At 37.2% G+C, this 16876-nt stretch overlaps 1 protein-coding gene and 1 pseudogene across 2 annotated transcripts; one reads left to right on the top strand and one right to left on the bottom strand.

Annotated features, from left to right (window-relative positions):
• Positions 1 to 5690: 5690 nt before the first annotated feature.
• Positions 5691 to 10867, top strand: LOC145204863 (paired box protein Pax-6-like). 2 transcript variants are annotated; one of them, XM_080077472.1, is made up of 11 exons: positions 5691 to 5778; positions 6909 to 7038; positions 7616 to 7781; positions 7862 to 8042; positions 8104 to 8287; positions 9506 to 9613; positions 9673 to 9755; positions 9863 to 10013; positions 10085 to 10177; positions 10300 to 10506; positions 10586 to 10867. In XM_080077472.1, exons 1-11 carry the CDS (start codon positions 5734 to 5736, stop codon positions 10699 to 10701), a joined length of 1464 nt encoding a protein of 487 aa, XP_079933598.1. In that variant the 5' UTR covers positions 5691 to 5733; the 3' UTR covers positions 10702 to 10867. The 2 variants fall into 2 exon arrangements, with proteins under 2 accessions (XP_079933598.1, XP_079933599.1); XM_080077473.1 differs by lacking the exon at positions 5691 to 5778 and adding an exon at positions 6300 to 6566.
• A 2814-nt stretch (positions 10868 to 13681) lies between these two features.
• LOC145204777 (uncharacterized) lies at positions 13682 to 16119 on the bottom strand (annotated as a pseudogene).
• Positions 16120 to 16876: the final 757 nt, after the last annotated feature.

Genomic DNA, 16876 nt, shown 5'->3' with positions numbered 1-16876 from the left:
TGACAGAAATAGCTTTAAAAGATGAAAAGACTATCAAGAGAAAGCTGCATACGCAATATAGGCATTCTCAGGTATATCTAAAATGTATACCTTTTAGTAGTTTAGCGGTTTTCAGTAGGAAAAACACCAACTTGACAGTAAAGCTATACGTAAGCTAATTTTCGATTTATGGCGCAAAGAGCTGAATTATTAATTTTGCAGCCAAAGTGGGGTAGAATTGGGAAGTAAGTTTTTGAAAATTGTAAGATACATTGGGATCTACGTTTCAAAGTAATTTTTTGAAATAATGGTACCAGGGGCGGCTCGTGCTAGGGTGCTGCGGAGCTGCAGCACCCCTAGATATTTTTACCTAATATTCCTACCACAACAATACAGATAACTTTCATGATACTTATTTTTTTTTTTTTTTTTTTTTAAGTATAATTTTTATAAGTATAATTTCCGCCTTGATCGGCATTTTTGTTATTAACAAAAAAAATTGTGGCATTAATATGTTATCTATGGTGGAACTGCAGCTCCAGTTTCATGACGAATCGTGACGTTTCATGACGTTTTGCACTTGTGCGCATGCGCACTTGGAAAAGCTACATGCCGGGCGAAATAGGCGACTGGGTGCTGCGGCTCGCGCAGCTCCACCAATCATGCAGCGTGTGAACCGGCCGCTGTAGTTGTGTTGTCTGTTCCGGGTCTATATTGTGCTCCAAAACCAAACCCGTTTGCTATATTCTAAGTTCGACAGTGAGTACAGTGAAACGATTTTTTTGCCATGTTTTAATTTATTTGTTTGAAAGTTAGTCGTGAATGTTTAAGATGAGTGTAAGTGGGCTTCGGGTTTTGCAGTTATCATTAAATTAGAAAGTGTATCTACCACCTTGAAAAAGGTCATCTAACACTTTGAAAAGTCACGATTAACCTTTATAATAAAAACCTGAATAAAAAGTTAAGAAAACTGGGATAAAACATCTTCTATTCCAAATATGTCATGCAGGAATAAGCAACCACAAGAACTACTCACACTGTGAAGTTAAATGCCTCACTGAAATTCAGGCAATATTAAATGCAGAACAAACAATTGCACAAGCAACAGGAATTTTGAAATACTTTAGTGATGACAACACAAGCAACAGGAATTTTGAAATACCTTAGTGGTGACAATTTCAAGTTTTGGTTTCTTAACACACCATGTGGACAGTATTTGCAACCAAGTGCAATCTTGTGTATTGATATAATGGACATGTTATGTTTCTTTAAACAGTAGCTGCTAAATTGCTTCACAGGAAATGTTTCTTAAGAATGAACATTCTACAGGGGAGATAGTAGTGACCACCAAACATATCTTGTTGTTAGAAAAGTTGCTGAAACTTTTAAAGGAAAAGCCAGTTAGCCAGCAATTTCCATGAGTCTCTCAAAGGCAAAACGGTTCTTGAAAAGGATGTCAACACTGAAAAGGATGCAAAGTTTTCTAAGGAACACCAATATGTCCAAAAAGACTTGCACTTGCAGTGATAGCACTAAATAGAAAAAAACAGTTTCTTGGTTGTCATTTGGAAATCAAGGAAGAAGCTATCAATTATTTTGCTTAAACTATAGCTTTATGATTCATTTTGGTTGTAAAATAGAAGCACAAGGTTTAATAATGTGTTTTAAATTTAAGTGAGAGTGTTGTAATTTTTAAAGCTTGCAGAGTTTTGTCTTTCAAAAAAGGAATTATAAGCTATTTGCCACCAAATAATGCAGCAAGTTTAGCAGTTAAGAAACTTACAAACAATTAATAGTTGTACACAAAAATTAAGAAAAGATGTTGAATAAACAAGTTCTGACACAAATGTAATGTGGTTGTTGAATTTGTCAGTTATGATACAAATAAAAAGCTTTATGGCTATTTTTTTGTGTGGCAATTATAATCTGTGACGTGTAATGGAATATGTTGAAAATGCTGACTGTGGCTATAAGGTACTTAAATGATACATGACCATATTAATGACTGAATAGCAAGTGTGTTAGTTAGTAGTCATTGTTATAACCAGTTTTACTTAAATGTTGTCCAATTGAAATACTTCGACCTTTTTCGACTCATTTATTAACAATTTTTTTCTATATACTGTTGTTGTGTTTTACCGTATTTACAACCGCTTCGTTTCGAGTCTGTGTCACGTGTGTTTTTGTGCTACATTATTACTGCATGTTATTGAGTTTGGCCTGTCGCTGTGCAAGTAAACAAAATTCCCTAATGATACCGTCTGCTGTTTACACCCGTGTGCATTATTGCGTAACAACCATTACGTCACAATGGAGTAGCTAATTAAGATTTGTATTACTTGTTTTTCTACAATCTACACAAAACAATGACTAGAAAACCAGAAATGTGGCTTTTCTATATATTGCCAACTTATATTTACCCAATAAAGGCTAAAAATTAGAGCAGCGCCCCCAGAAATTTTAGGCACGAGCCGCCACTGAATGGTACCTAACTCCAACGCTAATAGTCCTAAACATTAGCGTTTTTGGATACATACCGTTTTAGGTATCAGGTTTGGTGCTCTTTGCGCCACTTATCGGAAATTAGGCAAATATGCTGCTGGCGTGGTTAGATTAGATGCCAACTTGACTGGTTCCACCAACGTTTCCCCCCAGCCTCGACGTCCTAATGCGCCAACCTCGCCCTCCGATGTGAGTCCCCGTCACATAACGCTTATAATAACGATGTAGCTGCAGTGCTTATAACCAGACATGGGGCAATTCGTCATTCGTATTCGAATACAGGTTTTGCCACCTTCGTGCTGTATTCGAATGATTTTGGCTTTCGTTCGATAGTGCATGAATACAATTCGAATAGTTGATGTTATCTTTTGAACCAACAATTCATGAATACAAAAACTTAAGTAAATTTATTCGAATACAATTCGAATTGTTCTAGGTTTTTGCCAACCTAAGAATTTGCAAATTCGAATACACTAAATTTTTACGAATATAATTCGAATTGTTGTCGGCCTTTGGCAACGTAACAATTCGTAAAATCGAATACATGACTACATTTGTTCGAATTGTCGATTACCTCCAGACTAGGACTAGTCGAGAATATTTTGTTATATATTGTTACCAAATAGATTCGAATACAATTCAAATTGGCAGTGAATGTGACCTGATTTGACAAGTTTTTGATTATGTTACGAAACAATGACACATAGAAGTTTAATTGTGACGTTACATAAATGGAATTGTGTTACAAAGCTTGCAACATTGGATTGTTCTCAGCACATGACAGGTGTAGCGTGTTCATGAAGCAAACATCTCATGTAAATTTGGTGAAATTTATATAACGGAGACTTAAATCAGTCAAGCTGAGGTGGCAAACAAAGCTCGTTGGTTTACATTTTTACCAATAAGTTTGCAATTCATAAACTCATGTTACTTTTTGATCGAATACCTTTTAAGTTTCGGGGCGCTTTTATTTCTTTTATTTTCCGCGACTGCAAATATCCGAATCGGTGCATTCGAATGCTATTCGAATTGTTTGCTTCTTACTACAACTGAACAATTCGTGAATACAAATAACTAGAACTATTAATTCGAATACAATTCGAATTGCTACTTCTTAAAAAGTACGAAGTATTTATAAATACGAATACACGCTTGGGGTTATTCGAATAGTATTCGAATTACACGTTGTTGATTTTTGGTCAACTATTCATGAATACTAATACTTGACACGTTTTATTCGAATACAATTCGAATTGCTGCCACCTTAACATTACGAAACAATTCGTGAATACGAATACTTGACTCGCATTATTCGAATACAATTCGAATTGTCGAACTTTAAAAAGTGCGTAGAATTCATGAATACGAATACATGTCTTGGTTTATTCGAACAGTATTCGAATTACTTGTCGTTGTAGTTTGGTCAACAATTCATGAATACAAATACTTGACTCGTTTTATTCGAATACCATTCGAATTGCTGTCACTCAAAAATTACCAAATTATTCATGAATTCGAATACAGTCATGCAGGTATTCGTAAAGTATTCGAATACAGGACGCATGTATTAGACCCCATATCTGCTTATAACGTCTCAAGTCAACGTTGCGCAGCTATCCCCGGTAAGGTGAATATTTTAGTGCAATTGTGTTACTACAATCTTTTTCACCGAGCGAAATAAACCCACCTCAACTCAACTCAAGACGTGAGTGATGTGGATTTACTCAAGGACAGTTTTAAGGTGGTTGGTTGATGTTGATTACAAACTGCAAGTATGAAAACTCATGGCATTTTTTAAGAGAAAGTAATCAACAAACATACAACCTAAATTTTGAATTTAAATTACTTTAATGATTTAAATGGCAAGCAACCACCAACGTTTGAACACGCTGCCGTTTTATAACAACAACAAAATGTAGCTCGAAACTAGTCTCCATGGAAAGTGTCACAAAATAGAAAGTAACAAATGTTAATTGTGACGTCACTACGTGTGGCTTGTGTCGCAATAAACAGTATTACAAGAGACAACTTTCTTACAGATGCCTATGAACCAACGTTGTTACAGCGAGTAAATAGAACGGTGATAATTCTCTGTGCAACTAAGTTATGTGTTTTTAAATAATCAATCGTTAACACTTTGTTATAACATTTGGGTGATTTAATATTTTTTCTGAAAGGTTGCTACAACAAAACAGAGAAAATCAACGGTTACCATCATCGTGCTTAAAAACCTTAAAACGCTATAACCTGTCCCGCTGAACTCGGCGCATATGTCACCCAACGTTTGGGGAAGAAACTGATGTTTCACATGAGTAGCCTATATACTATAACTATGGTAACGCACCATACCGATTAATAAAAACCTGCCCACAGTTTCAAGCGCTGAAAGGGGAAAAAAACTTTTTTATTTAACATTGACAGTGCATTTTTTGAACTACTAGGCAATTATCGGCATTTTTACAATTGTCAAGAGCACTTAATGCTTTGAAAAACATTTCCTGAGGATAAGGTTTTGTGTGGGCTTAGTTGATGAATAATAATTTGATGTTTAACCATCTATGATGACTTTACGTTTAGGTGATCGTGCTCTAAGTATCGTTATTGTGTGGTTTATTTGCATGGCTTAATTCATAGCCTGATAAGTTATAACAAATGGAGGTCTAAACAGCCAATGTTATTAAAAAGCCAGAATAATAATTTACAAACCCAAGTATTACACAGTTGCGCTTTTTTGGAAAATACAGTTCATTGTGAATGTAACTGTTGTGGAACTAAAACATTTTACAGGCCATTTAAAAGTAACGTCATGCTTCAATAGGTTATCCTCGACGTAGACAATTTTTGAACTTTTCGCTAAAGCTGCATTTTAACATATTTTGAAAGTTACGACAAAAAAACGGCACTATAAAATTCAGCATTATGGCTGATTTAGTGGGAATGATGTTTGATTTTTATAACGTCACTTGCATGACAACAAAATCCTCACACAGTACGCCGCTGAGGCTTTGTTTTTTCATTCCAATCCACGGCCATACTAATTGTCTCTAATAGGCATTGTTTCTCAGCGCCGTCATTAACGTTGCCTTCGTTTGAAAGGCACACTCGGGCGCTTGATCCAGTACATCGTCTCTCGACGTTTTTCAACCTCTTTCCCACGCGCCCTGGCGTTCTTTTATTATGGCCGATTTAAAGAGTCGAGAAGAGAAGAACGAAAATATCGAACAGTGAAAGTAAGATCGAACGACACTTTTTATGATCATATCGTCAGAGGTGTTGGCATTGCAGCACACAGAAAAGGTTGTAGTATTATTTGTTGTTATAGTGCAAGTACATGAATGTCAAAGTGTTGCCCTAAAAACAATAATTGTGTAACAAGCATTGCGTAGAAAAATGGCTACAGACATCGTCAAAATACTTTTTGTTGTTGTTAACAAAAACAAACGATTCGGACGCCGAACATTTATTTTGAAGATTTTAGGTTAAAATGCGCCATTCGCGCACAAAATAACGGTCTTTGCGCATAGACGTTCATATTTCCAAGCCAGTCAAAATGGCGGCAAGTTTGTTCTGCATAGACTCTCTGCAACAGCAGTTCATTCAAATCAGTTTGTTGCTACAGTGTTGTAAAAATCAAACTATTTTTTGGGAATAATTACCTAATCTTTGGTGAATTTTTATTATACATCTTGGGATTGTATAAAAAGAATTGTGCCACACTCTGTCTTGAGTAGCGAGATTCGACGACCACGGTCCAAAACCGTTCAAAATCAGCTCCTGTTGCGTTAATCTTTAGGATTTAGTTATAAATCGGAAAGCGCTTTCGTTTGGGCATTGTTGAAAAACGAATCAAGACATGCGGATTAGGGTACACACAAGCCGGGCATGTTGTTCGAATTTTTAACTCGGTTGTGTTTCGAATCGGACAGCATTTGGTAGATTTTGAAGAGGGTTGTATACCAAAGATAAGTAATCAGTTGCAGGCTGCACACTGTAACGTAAAAATGTAAAATGGGTTTTACGAGTCAATTTTGCGTAAAATATTGGATAAAAACGATGGCCTTCAATCTGTTCGTCTGAAGTGTTAGGTAAACAAATCCATGGCATGGAGGTGTTGATGACGGTGTTTTCTGTCTTATCTGGATTGTATTTGATTTTCTGTCCGCGATAGGTTCTGTTTATGCGATATGTGGGTGTCAAAATATTGACTATTTTAAACCGACGTGTGTAGCTTGTAAATAAAGGTTCGAAAGCCATACGACATAATTTCCATGTCTGGGTCATTTGTTATGATAAGACAAAGAGCGTTTGGCAGGCGAGGTCTGTTGCATTTTAACAACCAATTTTTTTTTTTTTTTGGAACTCTAAAATAAGAAACATGTCGAATTAAATCGCATTTTTAATATTACGTTTCTGTTTTTAAACTACAGCACGGTTCTCGTAATAATTTTGACATGGAAACTCAAGAAAAACGTATTTCAAACCACATTGGACCTGCTGTTAACTATCATCCGACAACTGTTGCTCTTTGTTTTAATGGCGATACTTTACCCCATAAAGGTAAGGAAAATTTCTTTGTATTTAATCAATGTTTAAAAAGGTGTAGGCCTAATTATGGCTGTGTTTGCTCTTTGCTATTTATGTAATAAATTTTCAAAACGAGACAAATTTGATGTTTATTGTTTGAAAAGTGTTAGAATCGAAATTTCAAGTTATGGTTAATTTTTGCGTCAGTCCAAAAATATATCAAAAATTCTGTGGTTTTTATGTGAGAAATAAACTATTTGTAAAACAGCGTCGCTAGCTTTGCCGCACAATGACACAGCGGGAGTCAATTTGTTTCAATGTAACTAATTGTTTGGAATAATGCACGAGGCTATAAATCAATTGCAACTTGAACGTTATGGTAAAATGGCGGGAAATGCTCCTGATTTTTTTTTTAAATATACGATCAGCGCGCCATATGATATAGATTTTAGTTCCCAGTTCTAAACCAACTGATGTGTATTGCTAATTCCCAAGTGATGAATGTATTGTGGCAAAAACAAACACCGCCTAATATCCCCTATTGGCAACACCACAGCCTACATGGCACTGCGAGCACAATTGTTTAAAGTCGCTTCTATTTTTTTTTCAGGGCATAGCGGAGTAAACCAACTTGGTGGAATGTTTGTAAATGGACGCCCGTTACCTGACAGCATCCGCCAAAAAATTGTAGAATTCGCTCATAACGGAGCTCGACCTTGCGACATTTCAAGAATTCTTCAAGTTTCCAACGGCTGCGTCAGCAAAATTTTGGCTAGGTATTTTATTATTTTGTAACGCTACCTGCCAACAATTATGTAAAGTAGCATTTTAGTAGTAATATTCGCAACACTTTCAGATATTATGAAACTGGTACGATTCGACCAAGAGCAATTGGTGGAAGCAAACCTCGTGTAGCAACACCGCAAGTGGTCAACAAAATTGCGATGTACAAACGGGAATGTCCAAGTATATTTGCTTGGGAAATAAGAGACAGATTGTTAAACGAGGCTGTATGTAATGCAGAAAATATACCAAGCGTAAGTTTCCATAATATTTGCGTAAATTTAAAATGTACATTTTATAATAAGCCCTTTTCAGGTTTCTTCGATCAACCGGGTACTGCGCAATTTAAATGGCGAAAACGGTCGCGTGTTTTCGGAAGGAAATTCACCAAATAAAAACCACTTGCCAGATGATTGGTCAAGCTCAAACTGGTATGATTTAAACAAACAAAATCATCGACATGAAAGCTCCAGTGAAGAAGTTAGCGTATGCAATAAAGGTATGGTATTTTTGCAATAAAGATATATTGATCAACTAATGTTATGTTTTGTATTTGCAACATATAATTGGAAGGTGTGCTGGTACACGACTGGTTTGTGTCGTTTTAGTTGTAATTTATTTAAAAAAATAAGTTATTCTCTCCTGCAAACATTGTCATCGATTGATTTACTTGTCGATCGATTTTGGGTTTCGGACTTAAAAGACTTTGTCTCGGTTTGCGGATATGCCACGCCGTCAAACTGTCTGCTTAGAATGTCGGCCGCAAATACGATAAGCTAATATCGAACGTCTCACAAGCATGATAATAGCCTTGCTTCGTCAACTCCGCGCTGCAAATCATCGCATGGACATAAAAAATCGTTGATATTGAATACGTGCTCAAATCAGTTACTAACGCTTGACATGGCGACAAATCAGAAAAAGCATAGTTCTTATAATCCCAGCTTTGAAATACTGCCTGCTCATATGCTTTGACTGGGACAATTTTTATGGTGCAAATTGTGAATAAAGTTCGGAACAAAAACCCACATGAAAATTTGTAATTCCGACAATGAAATTTTTTTTAAACCACTTCTTTTAGGTATGCTCCTGGCATTCGTTTAGCATCAATGCACTCAGCTTTCCCCCATTAACAACCTACTCGAACAAATCCTTTGCCTCGATAGCCTTCGCAGTTTGTAAGCCAAAGTAAAAGACCGTGTCACCTGGTATGATTACCTTTAAAACTAACACTTTCATACCCGCTTGCACACGAGCTTGTTAGAAAACCAGAGGCCCAACAACGGATTTACAACAAAGAGATGCGTCAAGACTTTGCGTAAGAGTTTTGTAGATGGTCAAAATAGACATTTAACAGACTTGTTTTGTTTGCTTGAATAAATGCGAAGTTAATATCTTAAGACGTTTGGACGTTAGTCGCTATTGCCATAATAATTTGTCGCATTGTTGTTGAAATGCTGATAGTTTTTTCCCACATCAAACACGCCTGAACGAACATTGCGTTGACTTTCTGTCACAAAGCTAATTTAACTAGGATAATTATGGAAATGCGGATTGACCCCGACCCATAGACGGTCGATCTCATTCCCTTAATCCAGTCGCAAAAAGGAGGATTAGTTTATCTCCATGCAACTAATTCTCAATGCGGTCCAGTAATGTTATGCACACTTTACTTTGAATGATTTAGAGTTTTCTAATCAAATTCTATCAAATTTAGATGACCAGCAAATGACTAAGGATACAAATGCAAGGTTGCAACTAAAGCGAAAGTTGCAACGGAATCGAACTTCTTTTTCGCAAGAACAAGTTGAGGCTTTGGAAAAAGGTTACATTCAATAAGTAAGAAAATTGAAACATAGAAATTAAAGTCAAATTTATCTTTAGAATTTGAAAGAACCCATTATCCCGACGTTTTTGCCAGAGAACGACTTGCCTCCAAAATTGATTTACCTGAAGCGAGGATACAGGTACAGTTTTTTTCGAACGAAAATATAACTAAAAACGCCTAAAAATTAGAAAGAAGTAGTGTAGATAAATTTTATTTGCAATGTAATTATTTTATCCTGTGTTTTAGGTTTGGTTTTCGAATCGTCGAGCAAAATGGAGACGGGAAGAAAAAATGCGGCATCAGCGCGGAAGCAACAGTTTAAACGAAAATCTGCAGCAGTCAAACATTTGCATTTCAGCGCATTGCTCCACTTTTCAACATGGGGCTCACCATAATAGTATGTATAACGCGATTTTCAGTTTTTACCAAACAGCCTAATACATGTACGCGATATATTTTTTGTTTTAGATTCACAAATACTGCCATATGGTGCGGTCCCAATCGCTGAAAGTTACAATGATATTACCAACTGCTCCATACCAACAGCTCAATGGCCTCAAAGTAATCATTACGAATTTTTTATAGATTAACCTGTACAGATTTGAAGTTTAGAGAATTCTGCCACTTATCTAGAATTTCAACAATTGTTTTGTGAAAAAGTAAATGCATCACATTAATTGCAGATTTGACAAAATCCAGCGAGTATAAGTATGGGATACCAAATACAAGTTTAAGTAACATGTACGATGACATATCATCATATCCACTACCGTCCGCTATTTCCACTCCAAACCAACCACACTCAGTATCTGTGTCGCATTGTTCTCCACCTGCTGCAGTTGATGACAGAACCAGTTTATTAAGTGGATCAATCACAGCATTCCAAACAGGTAAGTTACTTTTTAAAGGTTCAATAAATTTATAGTTGATATGACACAGTTGGTTATGTTTTCACGTAACTTTTTTTAGTTGCTCACGATCCCCGCAACGCAACTCATGCTTCGTTGGAGCAGACCATAGGGCATTTCCAAACACCGACAATTCCCCCCGAACATTTTCGTTACTGGACACAAAGCACCCAGTGAACAGAGGGTTGCGTGTTTGATTTTAGGTCTTTCCAGGGTTTCTGTTTGTGTCTGCATGGATGTTTATGATGATTCTATTGTTAAGTTTTTTAAACTCACAAAATCAACTTCAACATTTTAATCGTTCTTTGGATATCGGAAATAAAATAACTTTCCATTGTCGTAAGCATTTGGATCGAATGCAGTGTCAAAATAGTTTGTTGTACACCTTATTAAACACAATTGACCAAAAACTAAAATGTGGTACTTGTTTAAAGTGTCTCTTTTTAAAATAACCGACATGTAGATGAAATGTTTTACGCGAAGTCTGAAGTGAAATTGCATTTTGTTGCTTCATTGTGTGTCTTTACTTTCAAAGAAAGAAATAGTCCAGCTGGTAGTAAATGGTATGGATACAACGCATAGATTTCATTTTGTTGCTGACAACTATAGGACTCGAGCTATATTCAAGTTTATTTTTGGCCCTTGTAGGAGTTAGTGTTCAAATCCCCCGGTAAAGAGCAGTGGTTCCATAAATTTTCTTGACCTAAATTTTTGTAAAAATCAAGTTTGGTGATCCCATGAATCTAGTTGTAGATTTATGTGTTAAGCACCGACCTTCCAGTGCTCCATTGTTGTGTCTAATTACTACAAAGGTTGAATTTTTAGGTTCAAAACGACTTTATGTTGCAAAAAAATGTTTTGTGAACATTGTCATGTCAACTTAATATTTGTCTTTGGGACTAAAAATCTCATTTGGCCCCGAATCTGACTAAAATCTTGTCTACCTTTCTTAGGTCAGTACAAAAGTGCCCCAACTCTAAATTTGTATTTTTTCAATAGTTTAATGACGTTACAACTAGCAAAATGACTTCCTTTTTTGCCATTTATGAGCTTTTATTAGCAAGGAAGAAAAACATACACAATGGGAAGGGTAAACAAGCGACAAAATAAATAGCACTGAAGCGTAAGACCTGCCCATTTTGCTTTATACATCGGAAGGCTCATGCTATTTGAAGCCGCAATGTATTCAGATTTCTTGACTGATTTCACAGTGTGGTGGAACAACGAGAGTCTAGAAAGAGTTTTCGCGTACTTACAACGGTAAATTACAAAGCGTGCACACAATAATAAACAGTTCAATAATTTAGATTCGTTAAATATACCATTTGCAAATAAAGCGTATACAGCAGGGTTGGGCAACCTGCGGCCCTTCTTTAAAGGTTGTGCGGCCCGCAGAAACGCTTGGATTTCAAAAGTACTGGCAAACGAGTCGAATTATTACATATTTTTGAGCTGAGAAATGCGCCTGATGCTAGTTTTCTGCGACCTGGCAAAATGTGGCTAGAATCAAATACGAATTATACTTGTAATTTAGCATATTTGGTAAGCAACAAAGCAAAAACACTTTGTGTTATGTACATAGGTGCGGCCCGCAAACCAACTTTGACATTTGTGATTGGCCCCACAGTAACAAAGGTTGCCCACCCCTGGTATACAGGATTAACTTTCAGGGGAATTAAAAATTTCGCCGAGATCCATGCAAAGACCTCTTCCCAATAACACTGCACATGATTACACATAAAGAATATATATGGCTCATCGTTTCGGTTTCACTTTCACAGAAAACACATTGGTCTGTATCTGTAACACCAAATGAATATAAAACATCGTTGGTCACAACGGCACGGAAATTCAGTTTTATCTGAAGGGAGCGCAATTTGGTTTCCATTATCGAGTTGTAGCTGAGTTGGTACAGTTTTTCCCAATGGGTTGTATTTGACGCAATACCCAAATCCCGTTCCCAGCTGCGTTTTTGTTTTTCGGGGAGAATCGACGCGTAGTTTTTAATTTTACTAAAATTCTAAACCGCTTTAGGAGAGTCAAATATTTGAAAGAATTCGTTGCACAAATTTACCATTCTATTTTTTTCGCCGGAGTTATCATTTGTTCGATCCCAGTTCGGTGGTAGAGCTGCTATCATTTTTTTTTTAAAGTCGTGATTGTTCGGGGTGAAATTGAATTGTATCGCCAGTTCATCATATGATAGATATTCTGCGGCATTATCTAATAAGTTTGAGTGCTCCAGAATTCTGGCGTTAATGAGTGATTTTACATAAAACGTTGATTTGACAGCAACGGTTTTGCTGGCCCACAGCTGACCAGCGGGTCACAAAGTGCCCCACCACGTGAATTCCAGTGACCCACTTGTAGTTTCACAAATTTATACTGATTACTATAGGTAGGGTTACCAGACTTCCAAGATTAAAAAGCAACACAACGGTTAACTTTAACCCCTTTGCCAGATTGCCTAATGTCTTAAAATACAGATAGTTGAGTCAATTGTGCATGAGGCAACAGAAATGTTTATTTAAACCAGTGGTTCTCAAACTTTTTTATTGTCGGGGCCAAATGGTATTTTTTTAAGTGTGTAGGGAGCCGCAAAACAACGAAACCTTGAGAAAATCACTAAAGATTATTACTTTGGTAGCTAAAATAGCAATGTTTGATGGTTTTCTGAGGTCTGGTGCGAGCCGCAAAATAAGTAGTTGGGAGCCGCATGCGGCCCCGAAAACCGAGTTTGAGAACCACTGATTTAAACGTACAACTTGAAACGATTTGTTGCACCTTTGTTAATGCTGTTCGGTTCCACATATTTATGCGAATCTTTGTTTTCACACATCTCAGCTCAGATATGACTGCTGCACGTAATAAACTGAAAACTACCTAGGATTGCAAGACTTGCAACAAGTATCTTAGCATTGACATGTAATAAAATATGTGACCCACTTTGTTTTCTTTCCGAAATTTAATATCATGTTTGACCCATTCAACTAAAAAGGTTCGCCATCCCTGGTATAGGGTTTGGTCGATTCCATTATTTGCATTAGCTTTCTGCAATCAGTAATGGTTTTCTTAACTGTTCGAAGAGGAATATAATCTGCGAGCATTATTTTGATGCTATTGGCAGATTGCCTCGAAACCAACATTCTAACTCCGTTTTAGATATGACACTTGTTTCCAAGGGGCGATATAATTTTCGTCGAAATATTTTGACGCCCAGGTTTAAGCTTAGAATGTCAGTAAGTAGGATTTTAATATCCGGCCAGAATGTCTGATAAAATTCGACCGGCAAACTATTCAGGCCTGGCTAAGAATAGTTTGAGTCGCGTTTTTCGTATAGGTCCTCGTAAAATTTGGCTAACTCCTCTAATATGGAATGTTGATCGGTGTGCATTCGGTCACCGGTCTTTAGCCTGTAAATCGAATTTTTATCAACGTGCCGCTTTTCTAAATTAAGAAAATACTTTGTATTAGCCCCCGTAACCATGGTTAATAACGATTTTGAAGTTAAAAAGAAGTCAACACGGGTCGCCCCCATTGGATTGGTTTGAATCCTCGAGTACTTTCTCGCGTCGCCGTGCCGATGCCTAAATACATCATATAACTCAAGTGTACTCATATATGCCTGCACAGTGGTTCGCGAATTTTTGTTTGCATGCGGGGGCCCACGATTTTTATCCAAAGCTGCATTTAAGATGATGTTAAAGTCCCTTCCTACAAACATGTCGCCGTCAGCAGCTGATATTAGGTGGGTAAAAAGTCTATTAAAAAAGTCCGGATTGTCGTTGTTCGGTCTGTAAATATTTGCCATGGTTAATTTTCTATTTCCGATTTTGACCCATGTAATCAAAAACCTCCCGTTCGGATCAGCTGCCTGTTCAGTCACTGAATTTGTTAGGTTTTTGGAAAATAATATGGCCACACCCTTGCTACGATTTGTACCGTGTGCCCAAACGATTTCTCCACACCATTCCATCTGCTAAAGTTTTTCATCTTTATGAGAACAATGAGTTTCCTGTATTAAGGTAATATGATATTTTTTATCTCTAATGTACTTTAGGATTGATTTTCGTTTAGGTGGGTCACGGATTTCAGCAACATTAAAAGCATCGACAGTGATAGACATTAGAAAAAAAATCACAAATTAACTACACAAACAGTCCAGCTCTTACATCCGTTCCACCCCTAGGTCCATGTCCCATACATACTCGAACCCGCATGAGCATCTACATGGTTTGCTCAGTTCGATGCATTCAGCCGCTTTTTTCCCACAACTACAGTGAATCAATTTATATTTACAAAGATAATTAGAGCACTCTTTGCTCATTGTAAGATGTGGGACGGGATTGATTGTTTTACATACACATGCAATCGAATACCTTTCGCATTGTACACATTCAAATTGATTTCCTTCCGTCCTAAACTCCGGTTGAAACTGTTGGCAGCAGGGCATCAATCGTATGATCGCTTGGCACTTTGGACAGTTAATTGTTTTTTTCTTTGATGGGAACCAGTGCAAAGGTTTCTTCGTCGCAACAGACCTTTACGATACAGAAATCATTCTTGCATTTCTAGCAAAAGAAGTGCAATGAATCTGGGGCCAAGAAACTCTCGGTGTGGCATTCAGGGCATACGAGTGGAATCGGGTTTTTGCATAAACTTTGTGACTTGCTGTTGGGCAATATTTCAGGGCTTGTTCTACCTCGCTTTTTAAGATTGGTTCTTTGAACGTTCGGGTTGTTATCTTCAGCCCTCAGGGATCCCGAGAGATGCCTTGTGGTAGTTTCAGCTTCGTTGTTGGTGTAGTTTTCATGCTTGTTTTGTATTTCTTTATCTTTCCCCACCTGTAATCCCTCGGTTGGGAAGTTCTTATCAGGAGCGGGCTCCACGCGCTCGAGTGGCGCAGGTGAACTGGTCCTGATAAGGATTGAACCAGTTTCATTCGTCCCCCTTCCGTGATTTCTCTTCTGTGCATTATAGTTTTGTTTGTAACAACGCTTTAAATTGTTCCGTTTATTGTAAATTTCTATGTATACTTGTGGGCGCTGTAAACAAAATAAAATTGAATTGAATTGAATTTGTAGTTCTGGATAATCGTTTTTTTTGTCGTTTGGGGCAATTGACTTGTTTGTGTCCAGCCTCCCCACAATATTTACACGTAAATTGTTGTACATGTTAGGTTACGTAAAACTCGTATCCATGAATTGTGATATAGCTCGGGATCGGGTTTACTTACATATCTGATTTATTCATGGATGCCATTCGCATACCTGATAATAGTCCTTCTTTGTCCTTCGTGTGGGTCATTTTTTTAACTTCCCCATAACGTTGGCTCAGTGACTCAGCAATTACTTCATTATGGAACGGAATATGAACCCATCCAATCCCAATGTTGATAACATCACTTTCGTAAAGTCGAACACTTTTTTGTACTCTACTTCAGCGAGCTTGTTCAGCAGTTCTGAGACGTTCTGTCTAGTTGTGCAGGTCACATCGACCTGCGTCCCTTTCATCTGCAAATCCCAAAACTTTATTGATATGAAAATCTATCTCCTTCACAATCGCTTGTGCATAGCTCGCACTCGCCTTCTCCATTTAGATGTGCACTCTACGAGTGTCTGACTTACAATCGCAAAATGACTTCATAACCAAGTAAAAGTATTCAATGTTCCGCTGCGCTGCCTACCGAAAATTTCCAAACCGGCGTGTTGTGAGTTCCTGTGTAAGTAGCTCTACCATCATATACGCGGCGCGGGTGTTCGGTGATTCTTGGACCACGTTTATTGCATGTATGTATGTCCTGTTATAGATCTCATATAGTGCTCGACTGGGCATTGTGCGGGGTTAGGACATGGTTGTTGTTGCAAACGTGATAATGTAATGTTGTAGACGCAGTTGTGCCAATTTTTGCATTCCTTGTAAATGAACATAGGAAAATTGTTTCAGCGATTTCAAACATTTCATTTGGTCATTGTAGGGTTACCTATAGTCAGGGTTGCCATACCGTCCTTATTTCTAAGATTTGTCCTTATTTTGAAGGGCCACGTCTTAGAAAAGTTCATTGTCCTTATTTCTAAGAAATGTCCTTATTTTTTACTGTCGTCCTTATTTTGTCTTATTTTCAACAATTACTATAGTCAAATTCCTGCTACAAGTAAAAGTAAACCTGGACCCGACCTGTTGTGAGATGCACTTAGTATTTTCTACGAACAACGAGTTGCTGCAACTGATTGTTTCTTTCCAAAATATATTGCAATATTATGTCATGGATCGTATAAATGCCAAGATTTGTTCAAAAACATTTGTTTCGTTTCGCATAAAAAATATTTTTTCGGTTGTCCTTATTTTTGGT

The sequence above is a fragment of the Phallusia mammillata genome, chromosome 8, assembly GCF_965637545.1.
Source record: "Phallusia mammillata chromosome 8, kaPhaMamm4.hap1.1, whole genome shotgun sequence".
NCBI lineage: Eukaryota > Metazoa > Chordata > Ascidiacea > Phlebobranchia > Ascidiidae > Phallusia > Phallusia mammillata.
The sequence above is the reverse complement of the archived record's forward strand: the minus strand, read 5'-3'. Positions and strand labels throughout refer to the sequence as shown.

What these genes read in the sequence shown, in the direction of transcription:
- LOC145204863 (XM_080077472.1), top strand. Translation starts at nt 5,734, where the DNA reads ATGATCATATCGTCAGAGGTGTTGGCATTGCAGCACACAGAAAAG. An exon ending in AACAGCTCAATGGCCTCAAA is followed by an intron (nt 10,178 to 10,299) that starts GTAATCATTACG and finishes CATTAATTGCAG; the next exon opens with ATTTGACAAAATCCAGCGAG. An exon ending in AATCACAGCATTCCAAACAG is followed by an intron (nt 10,507 to 10,585) that starts GTAAGTTACTTT and finishes AACTTTTTTTAG; the next exon opens with TTGCTCACGATCCCCGCAAC.